At 32.9% G+C, this 23021-nt stretch overlaps 3 protein-coding genes across 5 annotated transcripts; 1 reads left to right on the forward strand and 2 right to left on the reverse strand.

The window, feature by feature from the left end:
* The first annotated feature begins 1613 nt into the window (after nucleotides 1-1613).
* Nucleotides 1614-11226, forward strand: LOC109803303 (uncharacterized). 2 transcript variants are annotated; one of them, XM_020364822.3, is made up of 7 exons: nucleotides 1614-2441; nucleotides 2528-2760; nucleotides 3583-4273; nucleotides 4929-5223; nucleotides 6449-6543; nucleotides 9607-9801; nucleotides 10193-11226. In XM_020364822.3, the coding sequence occupies exons 1-7, from the start codon at nucleotides 2244-2246 to the stop codon at nucleotides 10865-10867; spliced, it is 2382 nt and encodes a 793-aa protein (XP_020220411.1). In that variant the 5' UTR covers nucleotides 1614-2243; the 3' UTR covers nucleotides 10868-11226. The 2 variants fall into 2 exon arrangements, with proteins under 2 accessions (XP_020220411.1, XP_020220412.1); XM_020364823.3 differs by having other exon boundaries at nucleotides 1616-2441; nucleotides 4929-5280.
* A 165-nt stretch (nucleotides 11227-11391) lies between these two features.
* On the reverse strand, nucleotides 11392-14641 carry LOC109804178 (pentatricopeptide repeat-containing protein At4g19191, mitochondrial). The gene has a single exon (XM_020365965.3). It carries the CDS (start codon nucleotides 14038-14040, stop codon nucleotides 12187-12189), a length of 1854 nt encoding a protein of 617 aa, XP_020221554.1. The 5' UTR covers nucleotides 14041-14641; the 3' UTR covers nucleotides 11392-12186.
* Nucleotides 14642-14769: 128 nt separating this feature from the next.
* LOC109803572 (alpha-galactosidase) lies at nucleotides 14770-22343 on the reverse strand. Of its 2 annotated transcripts, XM_083074096.1 has the most exons (16): nucleotides 22273-22343; nucleotides 21923-22096; nucleotides 19753-19811; nucleotides 19547-19603; nucleotides 19405-19439; nucleotides 19036-19139; nucleotides 18859-18934; nucleotides 18707-18765; nucleotides 18564-18629; nucleotides 18300-18383; nucleotides 17943-18007; nucleotides 17703-17785; nucleotides 16877-16967; nucleotides 16747-16796; nucleotides 15168-15308; nucleotides 14770-15077 (listed from the first exon to the last, which is right to left on the reverse strand). In XM_083074096.1, the coding sequence occupies exons 2-16, from the start codon at nucleotides 22087-22089 to the stop codon at nucleotides 14991-14993; spliced, it is 1224 nt and encodes a 407-aa protein (XP_082930222.1). In that variant the 5' UTR covers nucleotides 22090-22096; nucleotides 22273-22343; the 3' UTR covers nucleotides 14770-14990. The 2 variants fall into 2 exon arrangements, with proteins under 2 accessions (XP_082930222.1, XP_020220792.1); XM_020365203.3 differs by having other exon boundaries at nucleotides 21923-22330.
* Nucleotides 22344-23021: the final 678 nt, after the last annotated feature.

Here is a 23021-nt window from a genome sequence, read left to right on the forward strand (position 1 = left end):
AACTAATGACATTATTCTAAGATAGATGAGTTAGAGGAAAGGCATGTATTATTTAAACAAATCTCAAGGGAAATAAGTGCAATTTGCCCCGATTTCTATATTTGGCCCTTGTAATATTTGTGTTTGATGTCATCTATAGTTGAATACTAATTTATTTCAAGACATAAAAGTTAGCGAAGTAAATTTTATCTTTTCTAATAATTTTCTTTTTTATTTCATACTTATGATCAAATTGTTGGAGATCCCACATTGTCTAAGAATAAGGCTATGCAAATTTCACACTCGAGATGTCTAATACTCGACATGAGAGAGATGTGTTGGAAGAATAAGACTATAATAGTGTATATAAGTAAAGAACAATTTTCATTTTACAAGCTTGTTTTGTAAGATTGAGTAAGACTCTTAATCCACTTTCTAAGATGGTATCAAAGCATATCAGTATCTACTTAGCGATTCTAATTGTTGGCCTTATCAGATCACCTGATATCGACTGATATTGGACCACCCACAAATACGTATATCCTAGCTATTAATGATTGTTAGTTGACTTATCATGTCACTTGTTATCAGGTCGTTATTAAACCACCTGTAGATGTCTAGTTAAACTCCACATTCGAGATGTTCAATCCTCGACATGAGGAATGTGTCTTGGAGATCTAATATTGTATAGGAATATGACCATGCAAACTTCACACAAATGTGTGTTGAAGATCTCACATTATATATGAATTAGGGATGGCAAATATACCCGTACCCGCGGGTAATACCCGAACCCGTCCTGACTTTGACGGGGAATACCCGATTTGACCGGGTACGGGTACGGGTAAAACCGGATATATTAAATCGGGTACGGGTACGGGTATGTACTTACCCGCCCCGTACCCGTCCCCGTATCCGTCTCCGTTCCTATTTTTAATTTAATATCCACTTTCAATTTAATTATATTAAAGAAATTTAATATTCTTTTATGTGTGATTATTTATTATAATATGAGATAAATAAATAACCTAATTATAATTATAATATAATTAAAAAAATAATTACATACCCGTAAATTTTGACGGGTACGGGTACGGGTACGAGTATACTCGATACCCGACGGGGACGGGGATGAGGATGAAAATTACATACCCGACGGGTACGGGTACGGGGACGGGGATGAGTTTGGCTCGCAGGGACGGGGACGAGTATCATGAAACCCGTACCCGCCCCACCCCGTTGCCATTCCTAATATGAATTAGACCATGCAAACTTCATGCTCGAAAGACTTCACATTGTATAAGAATAAGACCATGTAAATTTCACGTTTGAGATGTTTAATCTTCAACGTGAAAGAATTGTGTTAAAGATTCCACATCGACTAGAAATAAGATCACAATAATGTATATAAATGAAGAATAATCTTCACCTTACAAATCAGTTTTGTAAAATTAAATTAAATTTTTAATTTACTTTATAAAACATATATATGATAAAATAATCAAATCTATTGGACAAAGAACAATACATGAAACTATAAAAATAATTCAAATCATACCCTTTATCACGTCGATTGATGGGAAATCTTAACATTATATAAAAATTCATGGAAATTCATCTAAACATCTGCTGTGAAGAGGAAAGGGAATTAAACTGAATTTGGAAGCAAAGCTTGTGATAGTCATGGTCATCCATCAACCACCCAAGTTCAAACAAAAGCGAATCAAGCATTGTTAAGAATGTGGCCAAAAGACAAATATTACGATCACACAATCAATACACCTCCCATGCGTGACCAATCAAAACCAAGATTCCTTTTGTGCCCATAAAATCCTGCCTTGTTGCTTCTCAATGTCCACATCGATTACTCGCTTCACTCTCCCTTCTCTGCATGCAACACACAACTCAAAATTTCTCATAAACAAAAATCTTTTTTTTCCCCCTTTTACTAATCAATGAAATCCTTTCATCTTTCTCACCGTTATTCTTACGTTTCCATTTCTTTTGTTCCCTTCGCCCCAAACAAAAAATTACCCACGCGCTTTCTCTCTCTCTATAACCGTTAGCGAAGAAAAGTGATTATTGCCACTACCGTGTTTGGCATCTGATTCTTTTCGGAAGTTTCCATTTTGAGCATCTGGGCATCTTTTCCCCCCGCTTTTCCTTCGATTCCCCCATCTGGGTCGGTCTCGTTTTGCTCACTTTCGTTTTTCGTTCCCATTTTCCCTGATTCGAAGGAAATTGAACAATTGGGGGTGTGTGAAATGGTTCTTGTTTTCGCCTTGATCTTCTTTGGGTTTCTTCTTGGGGTGGTGGCGGTTGTGGCTGCCGAAGCTCTTGGGTTTTTGTGGGTCCTGAAACGACTGCGTAGAAGGATCAGCAGAGACCAGGCGAAAATCGCGTCGGAAACGCAACTTGGTGGTGCTCGAAGTGATTCCCATCAACAGTTACTCAGAAAGGAGGTGGCTTTCTGGTCCCCCATGATGCATGTTTGTTTGTTTTGTTTTGTTTTGTTTTTTAATTTGATCATGTGTTCCTCTCTATTCAGGGTGTGGTTTGGGTTTTGGAGCCTGACAAGGTTTCAAAATTGAGGGTGGAGAAGCAGTCAAAGGAGCAGAAGAGAAAAAAGGAACTGCTGGAGGTGAGTCCTGTTAGGAAGTATGGGAAAATCAGTGGGTCCTCACTTGTGCTTACAGACCCTGATGGCTTGCACACCACAATTCAGCTTAAGGGGTGCTTAGTGGAAGCTGTTTCAGCTACTAGTCTTCCTTCAAAAAAATGGTAATTTGAACTGTTTAGTGAGAGGGACTCACCTTTTTTTTTTTTTTTTTTTTGTGTTTGTGGTGTGTTGGTTTGGTTCCATTTGAATTAGCTGCCTGCCTGCATTATATGAATTCTGTTTGTGGGGTTCATGGTGTGTTTGGATATCTATTAGAATTACGTTAAATGAAAGTTTTGCACCTTCTAATGCATAAACGGAAAGCTATGTGAGCAATGGATTGAGTTGAATGGAACTTAATCCAAACACACTTGATAAGTGTGTTGCAACTGAGAGGTGAGATCAATTTGAAGGGAAGTAATTCATAATGTTAGAATTAGAGTTGTTGTGTTAGTAGTGTTGTTGGGTTGGGGTTTGTAGTTGTTGAACTAGACTTGGTCTTGCCAATATCTTGTTCTCAACAGTAGTTAGTGTGTAGATGCTGTAGTTGGTATAATATTTATTTCATCAATACAAAGGTTTTATACATGTCAAACCACTGCTATCAACTAGAGCAGTACTAGATTCGCAGAAAACATGATTTTAAACTCTTATACAACAACTTTTTTCATCCTTTTAGTGGGATTCATATTGAAATGAACGTCATTTTCAGTTAACTATGATTCGCAGTTTAAAAAGTAGTTGAAAATGGGTTTCCTTTGAACTTTTCATGATATTAAATTTAAAATGGAGAAGTTTCATTTCGTTTGTGCCCCACATACATCCTAATGAAGTAACTTGTTATTTCTTGACTTATACATTAAATGATAATGGATAGATATATATTTTACATTCTTGCTTATTTACTGAAGAAATTAGGTGCTTCAATGTAATGAATCCTATAGGGCAAAAAAATTCCCCATCAAAGTGGAAGCCAAGACCTCTGTGATCTACCGTGGAAGCAAGACTTTTTACATGTATCTTGAGACTTCATGTGAGAAAGAAGCATGGTGTAAGGTCCTCCGTCTGGCTTCTTGTGATGAGATTGAAAAGCTCGAATGGTTTGCCCAGTTGCAAGAAGAGTTTCATAGTTATTTGACATCATTAAATACTGAATATCATTCTCTTATAAAACCACCGGTAGGATCAAGTGCTGATGCTATAGAAAGGGCTAGTAAGCCTGATGGTGGTCCCTCAAAGGTTCGTCAATTTTTGAAAAAACTTACGAAAAAAACTTCCCGAGTTGGTGTGGATAATAAATCAGCTTGGACTTCAGTGTCATGCCGTGAAGAAAGAAAGAACATTGAGAGGCTTCGTGCTTCTCAAGATGCAGTTTTAGCCACTACTTTGATAAAATCTGCTTCAGCAGCAAACCATCATCTGAAAAGTCCTCTGTTAGACAATGCTGCACCATTATCTTCGACCTTATCTCATTCAGGAAGCCAGAGTCATATCTCTGTCAATTCTGACGTTGACGCTGATGAAAAGTTAGGTTTTGATGAAGGAACATTATGCTGGAATTTGTTGGTTTCCCGATTCTTTTTTGATGTCAAAGGAAATGTGCAAGTGAAGAAATCCATCCAAGAAAGGATTCAGGTAAGGGAATTTCACATATGTAGGCACTTTATTTTGACTCTGTTTAATTATGTTTAACATTGGGAAATGGGAATTATTTTGCATAACGATCAATTTCTAGTATCATGTCACCTGTATATTAGTTTCTTAAATCGATAAAATTAGCTTATTCATAACTGGATGAAGGATATTATATCTTTCTAGTAATCTTCTCCATAGCCAGTTGTTCCAAAAACTCAAGCGGATTGGTGCAAGGTGGATTATATTTGTTAAGCTTAACACATTAAGAATATTGAGAAGATTTACCTTTTAAATACATCTAGAGTTAATTTGTTACTTTAGCCAATCTGAAAGTCCTATGTTTCTGACAAGAACTAGATCAACCAGACAAAGGGCCAGCAATGCTATTTTTAGAGTTATTTTTAATGTGATGAATGGATGAAAAAAGCACAAGAAAAGGATTAGTTTTAGATTTGAAAGAATGAGATGGGACATTATTTTAAAATGTTCTTTACATTTCCCTACTGACTTCTTCATTTTCATGCAGCAAATTCCATTCTGTTATGACTTAAATGTTGATATATATATATATATATATAAAGAACACCCTACGCAAAACCTTGTTTTGTTTTGGTTTCTATAAGATAAGTTTTGGTCTTTTCTATTATTTGTACAGAGAACCTTGTCAAATATGAGGACTCCCAGTTATGTAGGTGAAGTAATCTGTACAGACATCAACATGGGGAATGTCCCACCCTGTATCATTGGAATGAGGGTTCTTCCCATGGAAATGAATGAGGTGTGTGCCTTAGAGGTTGACATTGAATATTCTGGAAGTGCATTCTTAGAGATTGAAACAAGGCTTGAAGTAGGTGAAGAAGAGCTCCAGAAAGAGACAGAGGGCTCAAATCCAGAGTCGAGCAATGTTGGGGATGTCCCGTCAGATCTTCTTGAACGATTTGAATATTTGGGTGAGCAATTGAATCTTGCAGAAGGAATTAATGATTTACAAGAGCCAAAAGGAGATGGTGAGTGGAAAACTAGTTAGTAAATTAATCCTGACAAATCCAACTATCTATGCATTTTCTGTATGTAATGGTTTGTTGACATTATACAGGATATTTTCCCCATAAAAATGGACTTAATGAGGACCATAGTAGTAGTTTCTGTTCAAGGTATAAAACCATTTACAGGCCTCCATCTAACATCTTAAGCTTTTAAAATAGTTTATCTTTGGCATGGTATTGAATCCTTTAAAATCAAATCATTAGGAATTCAATCCTTGTCTTTCCCATTCATTATATTAAATTTTATTTCAACACAAGATAAAGTGAGCTTGTGGGCACACCTCAAAGTCCAAATGCCTCTAGTTCAGGTGGCATATTTGAATACTAAAACCATTCATGGGTCTCAATATAACAACTAGGGCCCATTACTGCTGTTTTCCTTTTTTGTTTTTACTTTTTAATTACAAAACTATCACCTTATTATTTTTTATCTGTTTTTTGTTTTCACAGATTTGTAAATGAAACAGAGAAAGCAAAATAAGATGTTATTTTCAGTGTTTGTTGTACAATATTTGAAAACAGAAAACCAATTGAAAATAAGGTGACAATTTTTGTAATTAAAAGGTGAAAACAGAAAATAAAAACACAAGTAAATGGGCCCTTACCTTTTGGAAGACTTGGTCTTTGAAAATTTTGGACGTATCCTAAAATGAAATTTCTTTTGGCTGTTCTTGGACTACAGTTTCTACATCATCATTAGAGGAGGATGCCCGCTTGATCCTCTTTGGTTGCTTCATAGGATTCTAATGTGTTAGTCACCTAAGATCACACCGCCTTCAACAATAGTCTATGCATATGTATTTTACTTTATCTTTTAGACTTGATAAACTAGGTTGACGGCAGGAGCCTTCCAAATTCCTGCAGTATCTCTACCAAGTACCTACGGTTTCTTCTTACAAGATTATATTCTTTTTGTATATTTATAGCATTGGTAAAAAAAACTGGTTTTTATTTTCTTGTTTTCCTATAGGATACTTTCTCAGCTTTTTCTAGTCCTTTTCTCCTAAGAGATAATGAATTTCCAAAAATAATTTGTGTCCGTAAGTTGGGGGATCTATAAGTGATTCTTGTATCTAGATAGTGTTTATATAAAGCATTCATATTAACAATTTTAGACTGCCCTATGCAGACGTGTCTAAGAGCTTTAAGCACAGTACATCTTCCGCAAGTCATGGATCAAGATGGAAGTCTATGTTAAATTCTGTTGCCAAGCAAGTTTCACAGGTAGCATCTTCTTGTTATTCCCTCTCTTTTCTTTTTGATTGGTTGAATTATTCCTGCTGCATTTTTTCAGCTGTTCTTTCATTATTTGGAGTTTGCTATATAACTATCAAGTGTGGTTGTGCTTGAATGAAGTGTGTTTCTCTGTGTTATATTGTCTCTCTCCAGGGTTAAAGAAATATATATTTGCTTTGCCTTCATAGTTTGATGGTAGTTAGCTAAATGTTATTTATTTTCTGTCATCGTGTAAATATTTTAGTGCATGGTCTTGTTTGGTTCTATTCTGTTGGTAGGCAATAACTCCAGTTTTAGGTAAGTTATAGTAACCTCTTGTTGAGGTTTTTCACCCAAGCACAGATCCCCTTTCATGTTATATATTGCAATGACCTTCCCTATCATAATTCTTTGTCAGTCAAATAACTCCTGTTTCTCTCTAGAGACATAATATCCTGTATCTATTTTTCCAATGAAAAATTAAGGCTTAAATATGTTTTTAGTCTCTCAAATATGAGGTAAATTTTTTTGTCTGTTAAATTTATAATTGATTTTTTTAGTCCTTGTACTTTGAAAAAAAAAAACTCATTTTAATCTCTACTCAAATGTTGTTAGTGAATGTATCCGACAAAGCTCACTGGTTGCTAAATCTGTTACACGAAACACATCTACTAATACCCTTGTTGATGAAAACATCACATTAATCAAAGTTGATGTTGAACAATTGATTCAATTTTTCCTCGTCAGTGATGGTCCTAAGGGATTAGAACAAACTTTCTTGAAATTACAAGGACTGAAATTATATTTAAGCCAAAAATTAATTTCAAAGGAAATTTTTGTATGATATGAAACTAGATGTGAGTGTGACATGTGCATATGCTTTGTGAAACCCTGTAAGAGGTCATTATACTTTGCCCTCCTTTTTTACCATGGCTTATTCACAAATCACAGTAGCATGTCTGCAAATTATCACTAGAAATTCAGACTGCATGGTTCTTATGGTTGGGACTCGGTGATTGGCACAAATAGCAAATTTATTATATGGTGAAATTTTATGGGGATTAGCATGTTGGCATTAGTTCATAGTTCATACTTCACCCCGTTAGACTGTTATGAAAATCAAGTGAGTCTCTAAAGAGTCTAAACTGGAAAGGGAGGTCAACCAATATTCAGTTGGGTTTGACTAGAGTCAACATTATATATTTAATTAAATTAGGTTAAAACCCTAATTTAGTCCCTTATAATATTTGTTTGTTTCAATTTAGTCCCACTTTAATTTTTTGTTTCAATTTGGTCCCTAATAATTTAAATTATTGCAATGTCGGACTTCCATCCAAATTATTTAGACGGAGTTAACTGTTAGTCACGTGGATGCACACGTGAATGCCACGTGGATGCTAAACTTTTTTAATGCATTTGGAACCAGAACGGCCCGTTCTAGTTCCAAAATGCGACACAAACTCGATGATTATAGTCAGTAACAGATCCAGAAATTTTAGATCGTGGGGGCAATACTTATTTATATATTTGTAATATTAAAAATTTTACATATAATTTTTAAAAGTATAAATATATATTATAGTTATTTTTTACAAGTTTTTATATCTACAATTACGATTAAGGATGAAAATAAATTAGGTCAGATTATGTTATGTTATAATTTAACAAAATTAAACCTAATTTTTATTAAAAATACATGTTATTAATATGATATATTTATCTGTCAGACATTTTTTAAAATGTTTGGTTAGAACTACAATCTTAAAAACCTACTTAATAATAATTTAACACTAATAAAAACATAAAAATAAATATGTTAAATCTTATAAAAATCAAATTTAATTTATTTATCATATAAAGATGTTTTTGATGTGATAAATTTTTACAATTTTAATTTTTTTTTATCAACATATACAATAAATAGAAAGCACAAAAGTTTGACAAATATGAGATAAATGAATAATTCTTCGAAATTTAGATTTTATACATATGATAATTTAAATATATATATATATATATATTTATTAGAATATAATTTTTATTTTTAAAATATATTATTTTTTAGATAAAAAAAATTATGTATGTGTAAGTGGTTTGTCTTTGATATTTGAATCACATAGTGTGTTGGTTGGCGTTCTGGAACAGCCCATTCTAAATCTAGAACGACCCGTTTTGGAAACCAGAACGGCCCGCTCTGATTTCAGAACGGCCCGTTCTAATGCACTTCATTGGTGTTAAATAATGCATCAGGAACACCTGTTCCGGATGCAAAATTTACGCACCATGAGTGCAACCAGAACGGTCAGTTTTAGTTTCAGAACGGGCCATTATGGTTTCAGATGCATGAAAAAATTAAGCATCCACGTCCGCATCCAAGTGGCGTCCACGTCACCAGGAGTTAACCCTGTTTAAATCATTTGGACGGAAGTCTCAAATTGCAATAATTTAAATTATTGGACCAAATTAAAACAAAAAATTAAAGTGAGACTAAATTGAAACAAAAAAATATTATAAGAGACCAAATTAAGTTTTTAACCATTAAATAATTTATATATTTAATTCAACTCTACTGAATGCTTCATCTTTTAGGAGAAGATACATAAATGATTTTTATATTACAACTTTGACATGCCCCGTCACACATGACCTTGTGGCCCTGGATGACAATGCAGAAGCTCACCTACCTTGTGCTAAATTCCAACTTTTTATCAAAAGGATTTTGCTAAAATCATTGGGCCAACAAGGATTGCACTCTAGACCACTCCCAAAAATGTTTGCCTTTAGGCAAAGCATATGAAGTATTTTTTTCCATCTCTACTGATAAGTATTTTTTCCCATCTATAGGCCAAGCCGCAAAGCATATGGAGCATAATTCAAATCTTGTTTTTGTGCATTTTGGTGTCAATAGATGCACATGGAGACACTTCTTAAGTATTTGATAAATGCATAGATGTTATACTATTCTATATTTGATAATGCGTAGATGTTATGCTATTTTATCCATAAATGCAGTTATTTATGAATGCTTAAGCTGTGTTATTCTCAAATTAATGGATTATTTATTATCAAAAGGTTCCTCTCTCTTTGGCAATAAGGGTAGCATCCCTCAGAGGGACATTGCGTTTGCAGATAAAGCCACCTCCCTCTGATCAATTGTGGTTTGGTTTCACATTTATGCCCGATATAGACTTCAGCTTGGAATCATTTGTTGGAGAACACAAGATAACTAATTCACACATAGCTTTGTTCATGGTCAATCGGCTCAAGGTATGACTCTTCTCATTTGCTTATGAAAGGATGTTGCTGAACAATTGCTTTTTCAGTGCAGATGTTTGAAGTTTTCAAGCTTTATGCAGTTCATTTCTATGTCCTTCTTGGAATCTTGTTTAATCTATATACAAAAAAAAAAAATCATATTGGTAATTATGTCCAAAGAGGAATTTCTTTGGGAAACAGGGCTATTTTGTTTAAAATGAAAACAAATGGTTATAGAATAAGTGATTTTTAAAAAAAGTAATTTTTTAAGCAGATAGAATTTGCTTCTTAAAACAACTTCTTTTTAAAAAAATTTAGTTTAAAGAAACATCAAAAAAGTAGAAAACTAGAAAGGATTTGAGCATCTTTAACGTGCAAAATTAATTTAATTGATCTCTTGCAGGCAGCAATTCGGGAAACTTTAGTGCTCCCAAATTGTGAAAGCATATGCCTTCCATGGATGCTAGCTGAAAAAGACGATTGGGTTCCTAGGAACGTCGCTCCGTTCATATGGATCCACCAAGAATCGGGGAACGAGACTTCAACCTCAGTTGATATCAGTAATCAACCTTCTGGTGGACTAAAAGTTAGTGCAACGACCTTAAGTGATGGTCCAGAACTCAAACAACAGAAAGCACCAAAGTGTACCAAATCTAGTCAGGAACCTGCTAGGAAATCAGATTCTTTGGCACTTCCTCCAATTTCCTCTAGTTCAGTAACATTAAGGAGCAGCAAAAGTTTGCAAGAACTGACAACACCTTTGTTAGAGGATGACAAATCACAAGAAACTAGAGATTTGCCAGAACTTAGAACTACTTCGTTATGGAATGACTATACACATGATGAAACTAGGGAAGAAAAAATGGGGGAAATTTCTGTGATTCCATCACCTTCCCGAAATGTTGTGATGGATAAACAACATACTTCAATTGAACGGGAAGATTCAAGGCCAAGAAAAATTGGGAGAAGGGAAAAAATGCTTGATTTTAAAAAGAAAATGAGTGAGAAATTTGAAGAAAAGAAGCGTCACATTGAAGAAAAGGGTAGGAACATTGTTGAGAAGATGAGAGCACCGTGAGAGAAATATAAACAAAGTAAATGTCAGAATGCTTACATACTTATGTTACTGATTTTTTTACCATGTCAGAGATTAGTACCATTCATAAATAAGAATGTGGGGTATTAGGTATTGTTTCATTGATGAGTTGTATATTGTTTAGGAACTTAGAAGGTCAAATGGGAAAACTAGATATATACATCATAGAAAATACTTTTATTGCATACCACGGCACTGACTTAATTCACTTGTAAATTTGCAATGGCCACGTGGTATGATAGAATAGAAGACTCATTGGATTGTTGATTACCAAATAATGTGACAGAAAAATGATACTTCAGATTCGTAGTTGCTCTCATTTGAGGAATATTTTCACTTTATTATTTTGCGTACTTGAATTTCTATAATGCCTTGTTAACTAGCCAACTGCTATTAACTTGGAACTACCATGTGGATCCTCGTAGTAGTTTTAACTTTGAACTACGAAGAGATTATTCCAAATCTACTTTGTCTTTAAATTTGCTTCTGGTGTAAGCATGCAAGCATTGCAAACTTTGCTTCCTATTTTCTTTATTGATATTAATATCTTCTTTTAAGAAGGTAAATATAAAGACTTACATGAATGAAGCAAATCATTATGAACCCTGATAGCATGATCTATGCTTGACCAATACTTGATAACTACAACTACAACAAAAGAACTCAGAATGATAGAAGTTAGCTGGTGACCAACAGAAAAAAGTTATTCAAGGAAGATGGATAATGGTTGTGATTTTCATCAAGTTGGTTATCTACCCCCACCTTGTCATTGTAAGAATATGAATATGTATAAATCTGTTGCAGTAACTGAATGTAGGCATTAGGAATGCCTGGCAGAAAGGACAACAAAGATCTGATCTTTCCAAATTTACATCTTTTATATTCCGTAACGAGTTTGGTTTACATGTAAAGTAACATGTATCATATTCATGGGTAAACACTTTGTCTGGTCAAATGTGAAACTAACTGCCTTATTAGAGAGAACCAGGTTCAGGACAGAAAAGGTTAAAAAGAAGGAAATCACAAATTCACTTGAATTCCTTACTTTGACAAGAACCGGATTCAAAATGCAACCACATGCTGATCTTGCATTATAAAATCCCTGTCATTAGTTATGGAACTTGAGCTCCAAAGCATGTTCTAACGCTGGATTCTGGTAGTTCTATTGACACAACCAGCTGAAACAATTCTATGGAAAACCTCAGGTTTTCAGAGGTTCCCTAGTGTTTTCGTTTTTTAGCTATTAATCATTCACTGAGATTGTTTTTTCCTTGAAGAGTAAAATTTAGATCTGCAACAATTTACTGCGGTTGATTTCCTGCAGCAAATGCATGATAGCTATGACTGACCTCAACTTGGCTCCAGCCACGTTCTTTGACCAAACCTTTACCATCTATCAAATTTCTCATCATATGTGCCTCCTTCCACTTTCCCAAAGAGGTATACAAGTTAGCCATTAATACATAACTTCCAGAGCTTTCAGGATTAATGTCTAATAACCTATCAGTAACAAGCTCACCCAGCTCAACATTACCATGAATCCTACAAGCGCTAAGCAATGGACCCCAAGCTTGAGCTTGCACTTCCAGTGGCATTCCCTGAATTGCATCGAAAGCCAAGTCAAGCTGGCCAACTCGGCCGAGAAGATCTATCAGACAGGTACAATGTTCTACGGTAGGAGCTATTCCAAAATCTTTTTGCATACTTTTGAAGTACTTCAGTCCATCTTCCACCAATCCGGAATGGCTACAGGCCAGCAAAACACCAGTGTAAACAATGGCATCCGGCATTATCCTTTCTGCAGTTGTCATTTTGTGAAAGAGGCTGATAGCCTCATCCCCCATCCCATGGATTGCATAACTATTTATCATGGAAGTCCAAACAGTTAAATCTTTATCTCTCACCCTTTCAAACACTTCTCTTGCTTTCATGATGCTCCCACATTTGGAGTACATGTGTATCAAAGATGTTTGGATTTGTTGGTCCGATTCCAACCCGTTTAGAAAAATGTACTCTTCAATCTCTTCCCCAGTGCTGAGTGATCCCAAATCAGCACAAGCTGATAAAACAGTTGCAAGGGTTGCTCCATTTGGTCTAATACCTGTCTTTACCATCCTTCTAAACAGATCCAGTGCTTCCACTGGATGACCTGAATGGACGTACCCTGCAATCATTGATGTCCATGTTAACATGCTCTTTTCAATGATCAAATCAAATATCCTTCTAGCAGATGTAAGTCTACCACATTTTGCATACATAGTAATAAGCAAATTTTCAATGGAATCCTCTACATCGCACCCACATTTAAGTACAAGAGAGTGAACAGATGAAGCTAACAAAAACTCTCCTACTTGTATGCAACCAGAAATAAGATTTAGAAACACAACAAAGTCTATGCCAATACTTTGATGCTGCATTTGATTAAATAACTTAAATGCTTCCACAGCATGCCCAATTTTCACATAACCCCCTATCATAGTTGTCCAAGAAATGATCGACTTTTCATCCATCAAGTCAAAAACTTTCCTTGCTTCATCCATTAGGCAAAACTGGGCATACATACCCATTAGTGAGTTGGCCAGAGAGACCTCCAAATACACAATCCCAAGTTTGATCAAGCAACAGTGTATCGACCTCCCCTGCCAATGAAACTTGAAAGAATCCAAGTTGGAATAACCTGACAAAATCGAAACGAATGTGGAACAATTCGGCTCAAAACCAAGAACCCACATTTCTTTCAAGAATCTCAATGCCTGATCCACCGATGACCCGCGAGAGTAAGCCGAAACCATGGCATTCCACGAGACGACACTTCTCTGCGGCATTTCATCGAACACCTGACGTGCAGATGAAACATGGGAGCATTTTGAGTACATGTCAAGGAGAGCAGTTTGAACAAAGGTGTCTGCTTGGAACCCAAGTTTGAGGACGTGCCCATGAAGCATTGTCCCATGTTGAATAGAAGCGAGGTTGGCACAGGCCTTGAGGAGCAAAGGGTAGGTGAGGTTGTTGCCATGGACACCAGAGTGTGCCATGGAAGAGTATATATTTAATGTTTGTGCGAAGAACCCATTATTGTTAGAGTCTCGAATCATCAAGTTCCATTGGTATAGTGACCTTCGAAAGTTGGCAAGTGATGAAGGGCGCAAAGACATTTACTTCTTAGTAATTTGTAGCCATCTTTCTCTCTTTTTGAGTTGCTTTGGGTAATTTTTCATGCATAAGCCTATGGTTTGTCCTTTGGAAAGGATGACATATGGAGTTATAATTATTTATTAAAAAGTAACAAAGTAATGACCAAAACTAGAGTGGATTTTAATAAATTGATAACTTGTTTCTATTGTTATTTTATTAAGTAAGGAGTTTTATTTCCATTTATCACTGTGTAATGATTTATATATTATTAACTGGTTAGAAATTATTTCAAATATAATTTTAAAAAATTAAAAAAAATTCAATTATATCACAAAATATCATTGCCAAAATTTATTACAAAGTAATTATTTCATCTTTGTATCAAGAAAAATCTACATGCAAATAGGCTTGATGACAAATTCAAAACATGTCTTCTACTTCTTGAAAATAGTTACTACTTACTAGAGAAGCTTCTATAGGGGATGCTTAAAGGAAGTTGACTCATTTCATTTTAATGCAACCTAAGTTGCTTCACTTCAACTAAAGATCTGGCTGAATTTGATTGTTGTATAGTGCTGAACTTCAATTAGTTGCAAAGTTACCGTAAGAACATAGAAAAAATTATCCATTTTTTCTTCAAGCAAAATGCAAAATGTTCACACTATAACTATGAATTAGAAATACTAGCAGGAATAGACAAAATTGTCAACCATATATATAGTAATGCTTGATATCAGATTAACAGGAGATAGGGATATGAAAAGCATATTATATTGAAATCAAGTGGATCTCAATGGCAATGTATAATTTAAAATGGAAACCTTGGGAGAAATAAAACTTATACATATCTTTTGTATTTCCTATTGATAAATAAATTTCCTGTGATTTCTTTTTCCTTCTGTGGAACATCCAATGCATTTCTTTTTGCTGACTTTTGTGTTTAACTCCTTTTTTTTCCCCAACTAAGAACTTAGTTGGGAGACAGGACATACATCTTACAAGCATGTGAATCTAATTGAGCAGATATTTCTCCAGAAATTGATGATTGTGTTGAATGCTGCAAAATTAAAAACAAATGGTCAAAAGCATAAGCATTTCAGATGTTGTGCATTAGGAAAAACAAAATAAGTCAAACTTGGTATCTCACCGCCCATAAATCTCTTGCATCAACTGAAGTTCCTGGTTTCAAGCCTATGTCAGACCAGGATGCAGTAACTTTTGCTTTGGATGAACTTCTATTCCATAATATCACTGTTACCTTGTTATTACTGAGAGGACCTGCCCAGACCTGCATCACTTGCTTTCTTTTAATATGTTTTATTGAGCAATTTGACATGCAAAAAAATTTAAAGGACTAAACTTATATACAATAAGCGTTTACTTTGTTAGTATTTGATGAAATCTTTTATTACACATTATCCAAGTAAAATTATGATTTTGATTAGAAAATAACAATACTAATGATATCATTTATTCTGTTATTTATTTATTTATATTATATTTTGCTTATCAAATAAAAAAAAACAGTACCATCTATTTTTCAAGAAAGTATAAAGTTGGACAAGCCCTTTTTTTTAGGCCTCTTGAAAAAAATGTCTCTTATTTATTCTGTTATTTATTTATTACTTTATTACTTTAACTTACTTAAAAATAAATTAGTCATTAATTTTAATAAATAAATTGTCTCTTAATATGTCAATTATCACCAAAATTTAAATTATTTAATCATTAATTTTAAGTAAATAAATCACCTTTTAATATATCTTTTTCACCAAATTTTGCTCAGATTTTTTAATTAACAATGTTTTATCTTAAAATTTGCTTTAAGCCAGCTTGAAAATATAATTTACTTCAGGCCTATGTAAAGATATGTTGAGTCAATTATATTGTTTTACAATTAAAATTAGTATTTTATTTCAGTAATACACATTGATATTTAATAAAATATTTTATTATATATATTACCGAAGTAAGAATGTTAATTTTAATTAGAAAACAACACTTATGATATTTCATATAAGTTTTAAATTTAAATTAATAATAAAGCAATTTATATGTAATTTTTTAGAAACATCATCCCTAAAAAACTTGTGACCCCAGAATTAGTGAGGGAGAAACAATATATTAGACGCTGATGTAAATTTCTAGAATATTCTTGTAAATTTTGTAATACTCCATAATGTAATAATTAGATAAATGTAGGAAACTTTAGAATCACAAGTGAAACAATTTACTGACTTTAAGAGCCTATAAATAGATTAAGAGCCTAACAATTTACTGACTTGGTGCTGATCGTAGATTAAGCTAATCTCCTCCAATTAACTATCCCTTCTAATTCTACATCTACTATTCTCTATCAGTTTTAAAAGCTTAACAAAACAATACTAACTTTTCTAACAAATCCGTGCCCGTATCCTTTAATATCCCACCATTCCTCTGTTTCAAAATTTATCACAGTTTAAGTCACTAAATTTGATCACTAAATCATTGAAGACACACGCGGTTGAGTCTCTTGACTTCAAGTACACATTTGTTAGCATCTGCTTTATTTCTACATGATAAGGCAACAGCTCTTGAAAACTAGGCTGGTGCCAGTATCAAAGTTTAGTAGTTACATGAAAACATGGAATAGCATCATAAAGGAAGTTGCTGACAAAACTTATCCCCAGTTTTACAAGAAAAGAAAAACACACACAAAACGCATGAGGCAAAGGATAGGAAGTTACCTCCAAATCATTGTTACTTTTCACCTTCTTTCCTTGAACTCCAAGCTTGTCTGCAATAACATACGGTTATTAGCTTTAAAAGCATTCTTGTAAAAGAAAGTATAAGAAGGTTGTTTTTGTCTGTCCCTGCCTTGGTTTACTGCAATAACTTCTTTGTTGCTGAGCAATTCTTTTGTGGTGGCATCCAATGCTCTAATGTCACAACCAATCAATAAAGGAGCCTATATACACAAAAGAAATGCACTTAACATGCAAATACATTTTTCCTCAAAGAAAAACACTGCGTAAAAACTTTTACAAGAGATTAACTACTGAAGTCATTATTGATATGTCTTTTTTAGGTAATTATTATGGGTTTAATAGTGATATATTGATAGTGTAAAACAATTTTACAGTGTCATTCAATCACAATCTACCATAAATGATAAGTTTGTTGAATTTTATAATAACTATTTTAAAATTGATACAAACATCTTAGAATAGTGGATTAAGCCTAACTCAACCCTACAAAACCGGCTTGTAAGGTAATGATTGCTTTCCACTTATATATTATTCAATTGCCTAATCTCTAGTCGATGTGGGACTTGGATTTTTCCCAATACACCCCCTCACGTCCAGCACTATTGGGCTTGGTACGTGGATAAATGGTGGGTGGCCCTTTTTAATGATCTAGGATTGGCGGGACTTGGGTTTTTCCCAATACACCCCCTCATGCCTATGAGACATGCATCAATGGTGGGTGGCCCATTTTTAAAGTGGATCTAAATGGCTCTGAAGAAACTTTTTACAATACATGATCATTAAACTTAATTATTATAAAAGTCAACAAACTTATCATACTTCTGTGATTCAATGATAGTGTAAAACTTGCATGGTGAATGTATAACTTTTATTTTCTCATTTATTATATGGAAATGCCTAAGCAGCATGTGTTAAAATTTTTTGCTGCATGTTACCTTAGCTAATGCCCATATGCTGAAATGAGCACGATATTCTTCAGTTGTCATCCCTCCATTTCCAACTTCTAGCATGTCAGGATCTGTATAAAAAAATGATAATGAACTTTAATTTCTTAAATATGATACAGTAACTAAATAAGAGTTATACATTGACAATTGTCCTTATTTTGTATTTAAGTATGAATTAGTCTAAGAATGATAACTATGTTCATGAGAACTAGTGAGTGGTATGATTACCATTCCACCCTCCAGGTCCAGCATAAGAAGCCCATTTGTCATTTAGATCTGCACGAGATGTCATACTATGGAGACAATATCATAAGTTTCCCATGTGGCAAATGAATAAATGAGAGTATGAAACAGAATAATGGAAGAAAAATGAACTTCTTAAAAATGATATTTACTCTTTATAACTTAACTATCATGTTGGTTCAATAAAAGCCTCTCCAAGAAATGTCTTTGTCAAATGTTCAATAAAAATGAGTGTGATACAAACATGTAACAGGTTTCAAATTGAGTATAAGATTATGAAATTCATCAAATCAGATAAATAATTTTATACTTTATAGCATATCATGCATGATTACAGCTTACCTATCCCATTTATCTTCAATGTCTCCTGTTGTTCTCCAACTATTCCCCACACTTTTGGCCCAAGTTGCTGGATCTTCTGATCCCCTATGTTTGAGAAAGCAATTAATAGTTCAAAACTAAAAGTGAATTTTCTGGCTTAGAGGAATAATAGAGTATACAAAATGCTAGTTATACTTGATTTCTTTTAGCAATATAAATTCCTTAAGAAATAGTGAAGTTCATCAGCATTGAAGAATATGTGAAACACAATCACCAATGGCTCACCATTCACACAAAGAGAAAAAAATTGGCCTTCCAGAGTTTGACAAAGCTTCACTCATTGGAGGGTACCTGTGCTACAAAATGTATCAATTCCTGAGTTTTTGAAGCATGTAATTTTTTTGTGTGCATTTAAAGGTCACAAGTACCTTTTTTTGGGGCTTATATTATTATTCTCACAGTTATCATACTTCAAGTAGTCAATCCCCTAAATTAGTAACAATGAAGGAGATCTTAGTAAAATTACATAGGATAGGGCTTGACATAAATGTAAAATGACTTTGAAATTAATGCATGTTACCCAAGAAGCAAATGTTTTTGCATCTTGCTCTTCATGTCCTAGTGATCCTGGCATAGTTTTACTGCATGTTTGATTTCTGCAGAAAAATTGTCAGGATTTAAACAACAAAAAAAAAAGATTAAATAATCATAGAAATGCAAAAAAAATAAAAATAAAAAAGTTTAATTTGTGATATACCCTGCATCAGAATATATCCCCAACTTTAAACCTTTGTTATGAACATAATCTGCTAGAGCCTTCATTCCTGAAGGAAATGTTGAGGCTCTGGGAACCAAATTACCCTGCCAACATTTTACATTAACCAAAATTAAATATCACAAAAAAGGATATAAATTTTTTTTTTTTTTTATCAGAAAGGATATTAAATTTTGATATGCAGATGCAATTGTAGAGTGATACACTATGTAGCAAATATGTTAATTTCATTATAAACCAACTATAGTAAGTAATTTAGGGTGACTCATGCGCCTAAATTCAAATCTTGTAATTATCACGACCAAAATATTATTTTTTAGTGGAATTATTTATATAAAATAATATTATTACCTGTGAATCTCGATTAAGCTCGCCCCAACAATCATCTAAAAATTCAAAGAAAAATAGTACATTATTTTTTCATTATAAATAAATATATATAACTTTATATTATTAATATTAATGACAATAATGATAATAAAAAATGTCGTACCTATATTAATATATTGGTATCCTAGAGCAGCAAGGCCCATTGACACCATTGCATCAGCTGCAATAATAAAGAGATATGGCACAACATAATATTTACATGAATATGTCTAGTATTTTAATAAAACTTTAGTGAATTCAAAATTCATGTAGTAATAGTTATATATATATATATATATATATATATATAACCATGAATAGTTAAGTTACCTGTTTCTCGAATTAAGTCTTCGTTAATATTGCAGGAAAAATGGTTCCAGCTATTCCATCTGAATAATTGTCATTAGTAGTTGGTGTCACTATACATTAATTTTCATATATTTACAAGACATCGTCATTGAAGAAATTATATAATTTTTTAAGAAAAGGGATATCACTTTATATATGTTATTTTTATGATGACCAAAAAAAAAATTACTATTCAATATGAAAACATTAATTCAGTAGTATGGGCTTCCAAAGTAAAACATTCATTTCAAACACTTTTTACATTAAACACTAATTATTTGAAAGCTAAATAATTTGATGCATCAAATACTCGTTATTTGCTTCTACAAGTAACTTTGTTAAAATTTAAGCAATCCATAAAGTGGACCAGAATTGATGTGGCAATAGTGTAATACAAGAAATTGTTTATAAGTAATCTTTATTGCAGATGCTCTATGAACTTTCATATTCAATTCTCTTTCCTTATTGGCTTTAGCCAAAAATATGAAGGCTTTGTTTTTATATAATATGATGGAAATTAGTAAAAAATAAATAAAAAAAGTATCCCTTTATTACTTCTTCTTTTGGATAACATAGCTGTATACAACAAGGCAACGGATGTTTCACGTGATGAAATAAAAAATAAATCACACAATAGAGAAAGAAAAAAAAAGGATTGAAGACGTAACTATTCAAATTCTCACATTACATTTACATTATTTACTTGTGGTAATATTTTATTTTATTTTTACTAATCTATCAAGTAAACATTATAAAATGTGATAAAAAATTTCCTAAAAATTGAAGATAAGATCGTTTAGAAAAGTTATTCAATGATAACAAGAAAATCATTAACTTTTTTTTTGGCCAACATATAAGGAGTGGTTGGAGGGTCAATTGAAAACCCAATTATGAGTTGAAAGCTCAATCACGAATCATTAATATATTGACGTTGCTATTGATGTAAATGGAAAAGATAGTGGATTAACATTCCCATCATGAAATAATGCTTGGATAGGGCATTTGAATGCATGTGTGATCTATTTCTATAACATCATATAACTCCTAATTTACTAATTTCTTGATTAGTGAATGCAACAAATAAAAATAAAAAGATACAACAAGAACCAACCCAGGTTTGTTTTATTCCCTGTAGGTGGCTTAGGTAAAACTATCAAATACTATAACAACTCCTCTTGAGCCTTAATATTTTATGCAATTGATGCAATTAAGTTACCACATGTCCTTGTCTTATTCTTGCCCACAAAATCAGTGAAGATGAACAAGTAACCCAAAATCCCTAAAACCCCAAACAAGATATCATAACTGCAAATTAAGACAAATAATGCCACCACCATATATGGACCTTCCGTTGGATCACTCACATCATCATCTTGTGCATGCAACTCATGATTAAACAAGTTGGATGTAGTGGGAGGACTTGATGGTGCCACCATAAATTGTTTATAGATATATATATGTATCAAGAATCAGATCAAGATAAGACATATATAATTTATTGTTTATTATTTTATACCTATTAATAACTTTCATACATTATAGAAGATTTTATCCGATTTCAGATACCCTTTTGATTCCACTAGCTAGCTGCCTTCCCAATTTCCCTACCATCTCAGAGTGTGTAAATTGATAATGGAGCAGTTGAAATTGAAGATAATTAAGTATTCTCTTCAATTAGTACATTAATTTAAGAATTAGGATGGATATAAATTGGAAGAGATCCTTTCATATATACATGAAAACAAATTGAGATTCTAAAGTGTTTAAATTTCATTCTTAATTAATCCATTAAATTACTACTTTATAATAAAAAAAATTATTATATTAACAAATTTTTACATTAAATGAATAGGATCCAATTCAGTGAAAATGTCACCAGAGAAGATACATTCTTGATATATATACATATAAGATGAAAAGTAGTACCAATAATTAACCAAATATAATATGAGACCATGTGCAATTGTGGAAGAATAATATTAAACTTTGACACACTCATGCGAAATAGTGTATATTTCAATTATTTGAGCATGTTAGTTAAATGCAAAAGCTAGCTAGCTATAGGGGGGACAAGCTTAAGGGGTAACAAAGAAGATAGAAAACAAGAAAGTTTGGTGGGAAAAGTTGAGAAAAAAAGAGTTAATTTACTTACCCCATAGGGGGTGTTTGGCCAAGTCCATTGCCAAGAAGGTTTCTCCTATGTAGCTCTCTAGACACCATGAACCCTCCTCCTCTTGTTCTATTCAACAACAAACGAGCAGAAGAAAAACTTGCATTGTTCAACATCACAAGGAGGCACAAGACAAGCCATGCCATCATGGATAACCTGAAGTTCCAACTTATTGAGGGTGAATATTGAAGGGCCATGTGGTATTCCATATACTATATGAACATATAAATGTGTTATTGAAGATGCAAAAAGATATTGAACTTTTGGGAAGGTGAAGAAGAGTGGAAAGGAAGGAAAAAAAAAGAATGAAATGAAGCTTGGCGGTGGCTTACAGCTTACTGTTATTGAAACAGTAATAATGACAATAAGGAAGTGTAGTACAATTTATGGAGCAACTAGGAAGAGTAACTTGCAATTTATAGACCAATAAGTAGTGGAAGTGGGGTTTGCTCCAATGGACCAACTTTTCTAGTTTGGCTTTTCCTTGTTTCACCTGTTTTTTTTTTTTTTTTTTTTTTTTGCCTTAATTGTATTTTTTTTTACCTATCTTTTATATTTTCATGAATTTTGCTACAAAAATTTTGAAATTATACATTTTGTTACTAAATTTTTAATATTACAAATTTTGTTATCTTATTAGTTGATTGTTTGACTTTGTTAATAAACGAGAAACTTGACATGTTGATTACTAATGTAATAGGTTAACTTTTGATATGACTGGATAATCGATGATGTATTATATTATATTGCATCAATTATTAACCTATCACATCAACAACCAATTATAATTAATAGAGTTAGATAATTAATTAATAAAGTGATAATATATGTGAAAATTTTAAAATTTGATAACAAAATGTACAACTTTAAAGTTGAATGAAAAAATATGTAAAAATGAAAAAGATGAATAACAAAAAAATTTATAATTATAATTTTCTGTTTTTCAAATACAATCATATTTAAGATACGATTGTTTTTATAAAAAATTCAAATTTTGGTTGGACACATTGTGAGATATTCCCACTAGACTCCGATCAACCTTTTTTCTTGCAGGCATGTAATAATGTGTGTTAATCTTGAT

Source organism: Cajanus cajan, chromosome 1 (genome assembly GCF_000230855.2).
Source record: "Cajanus cajan strain Asha chromosome 1, NIPB_CcT2T_4, whole genome shotgun sequence".
Lineage (NCBI taxonomy): Eukaryota > Viridiplantae > Streptophyta > Magnoliopsida > Fabales > Fabaceae > Cajanus > Cajanus cajan.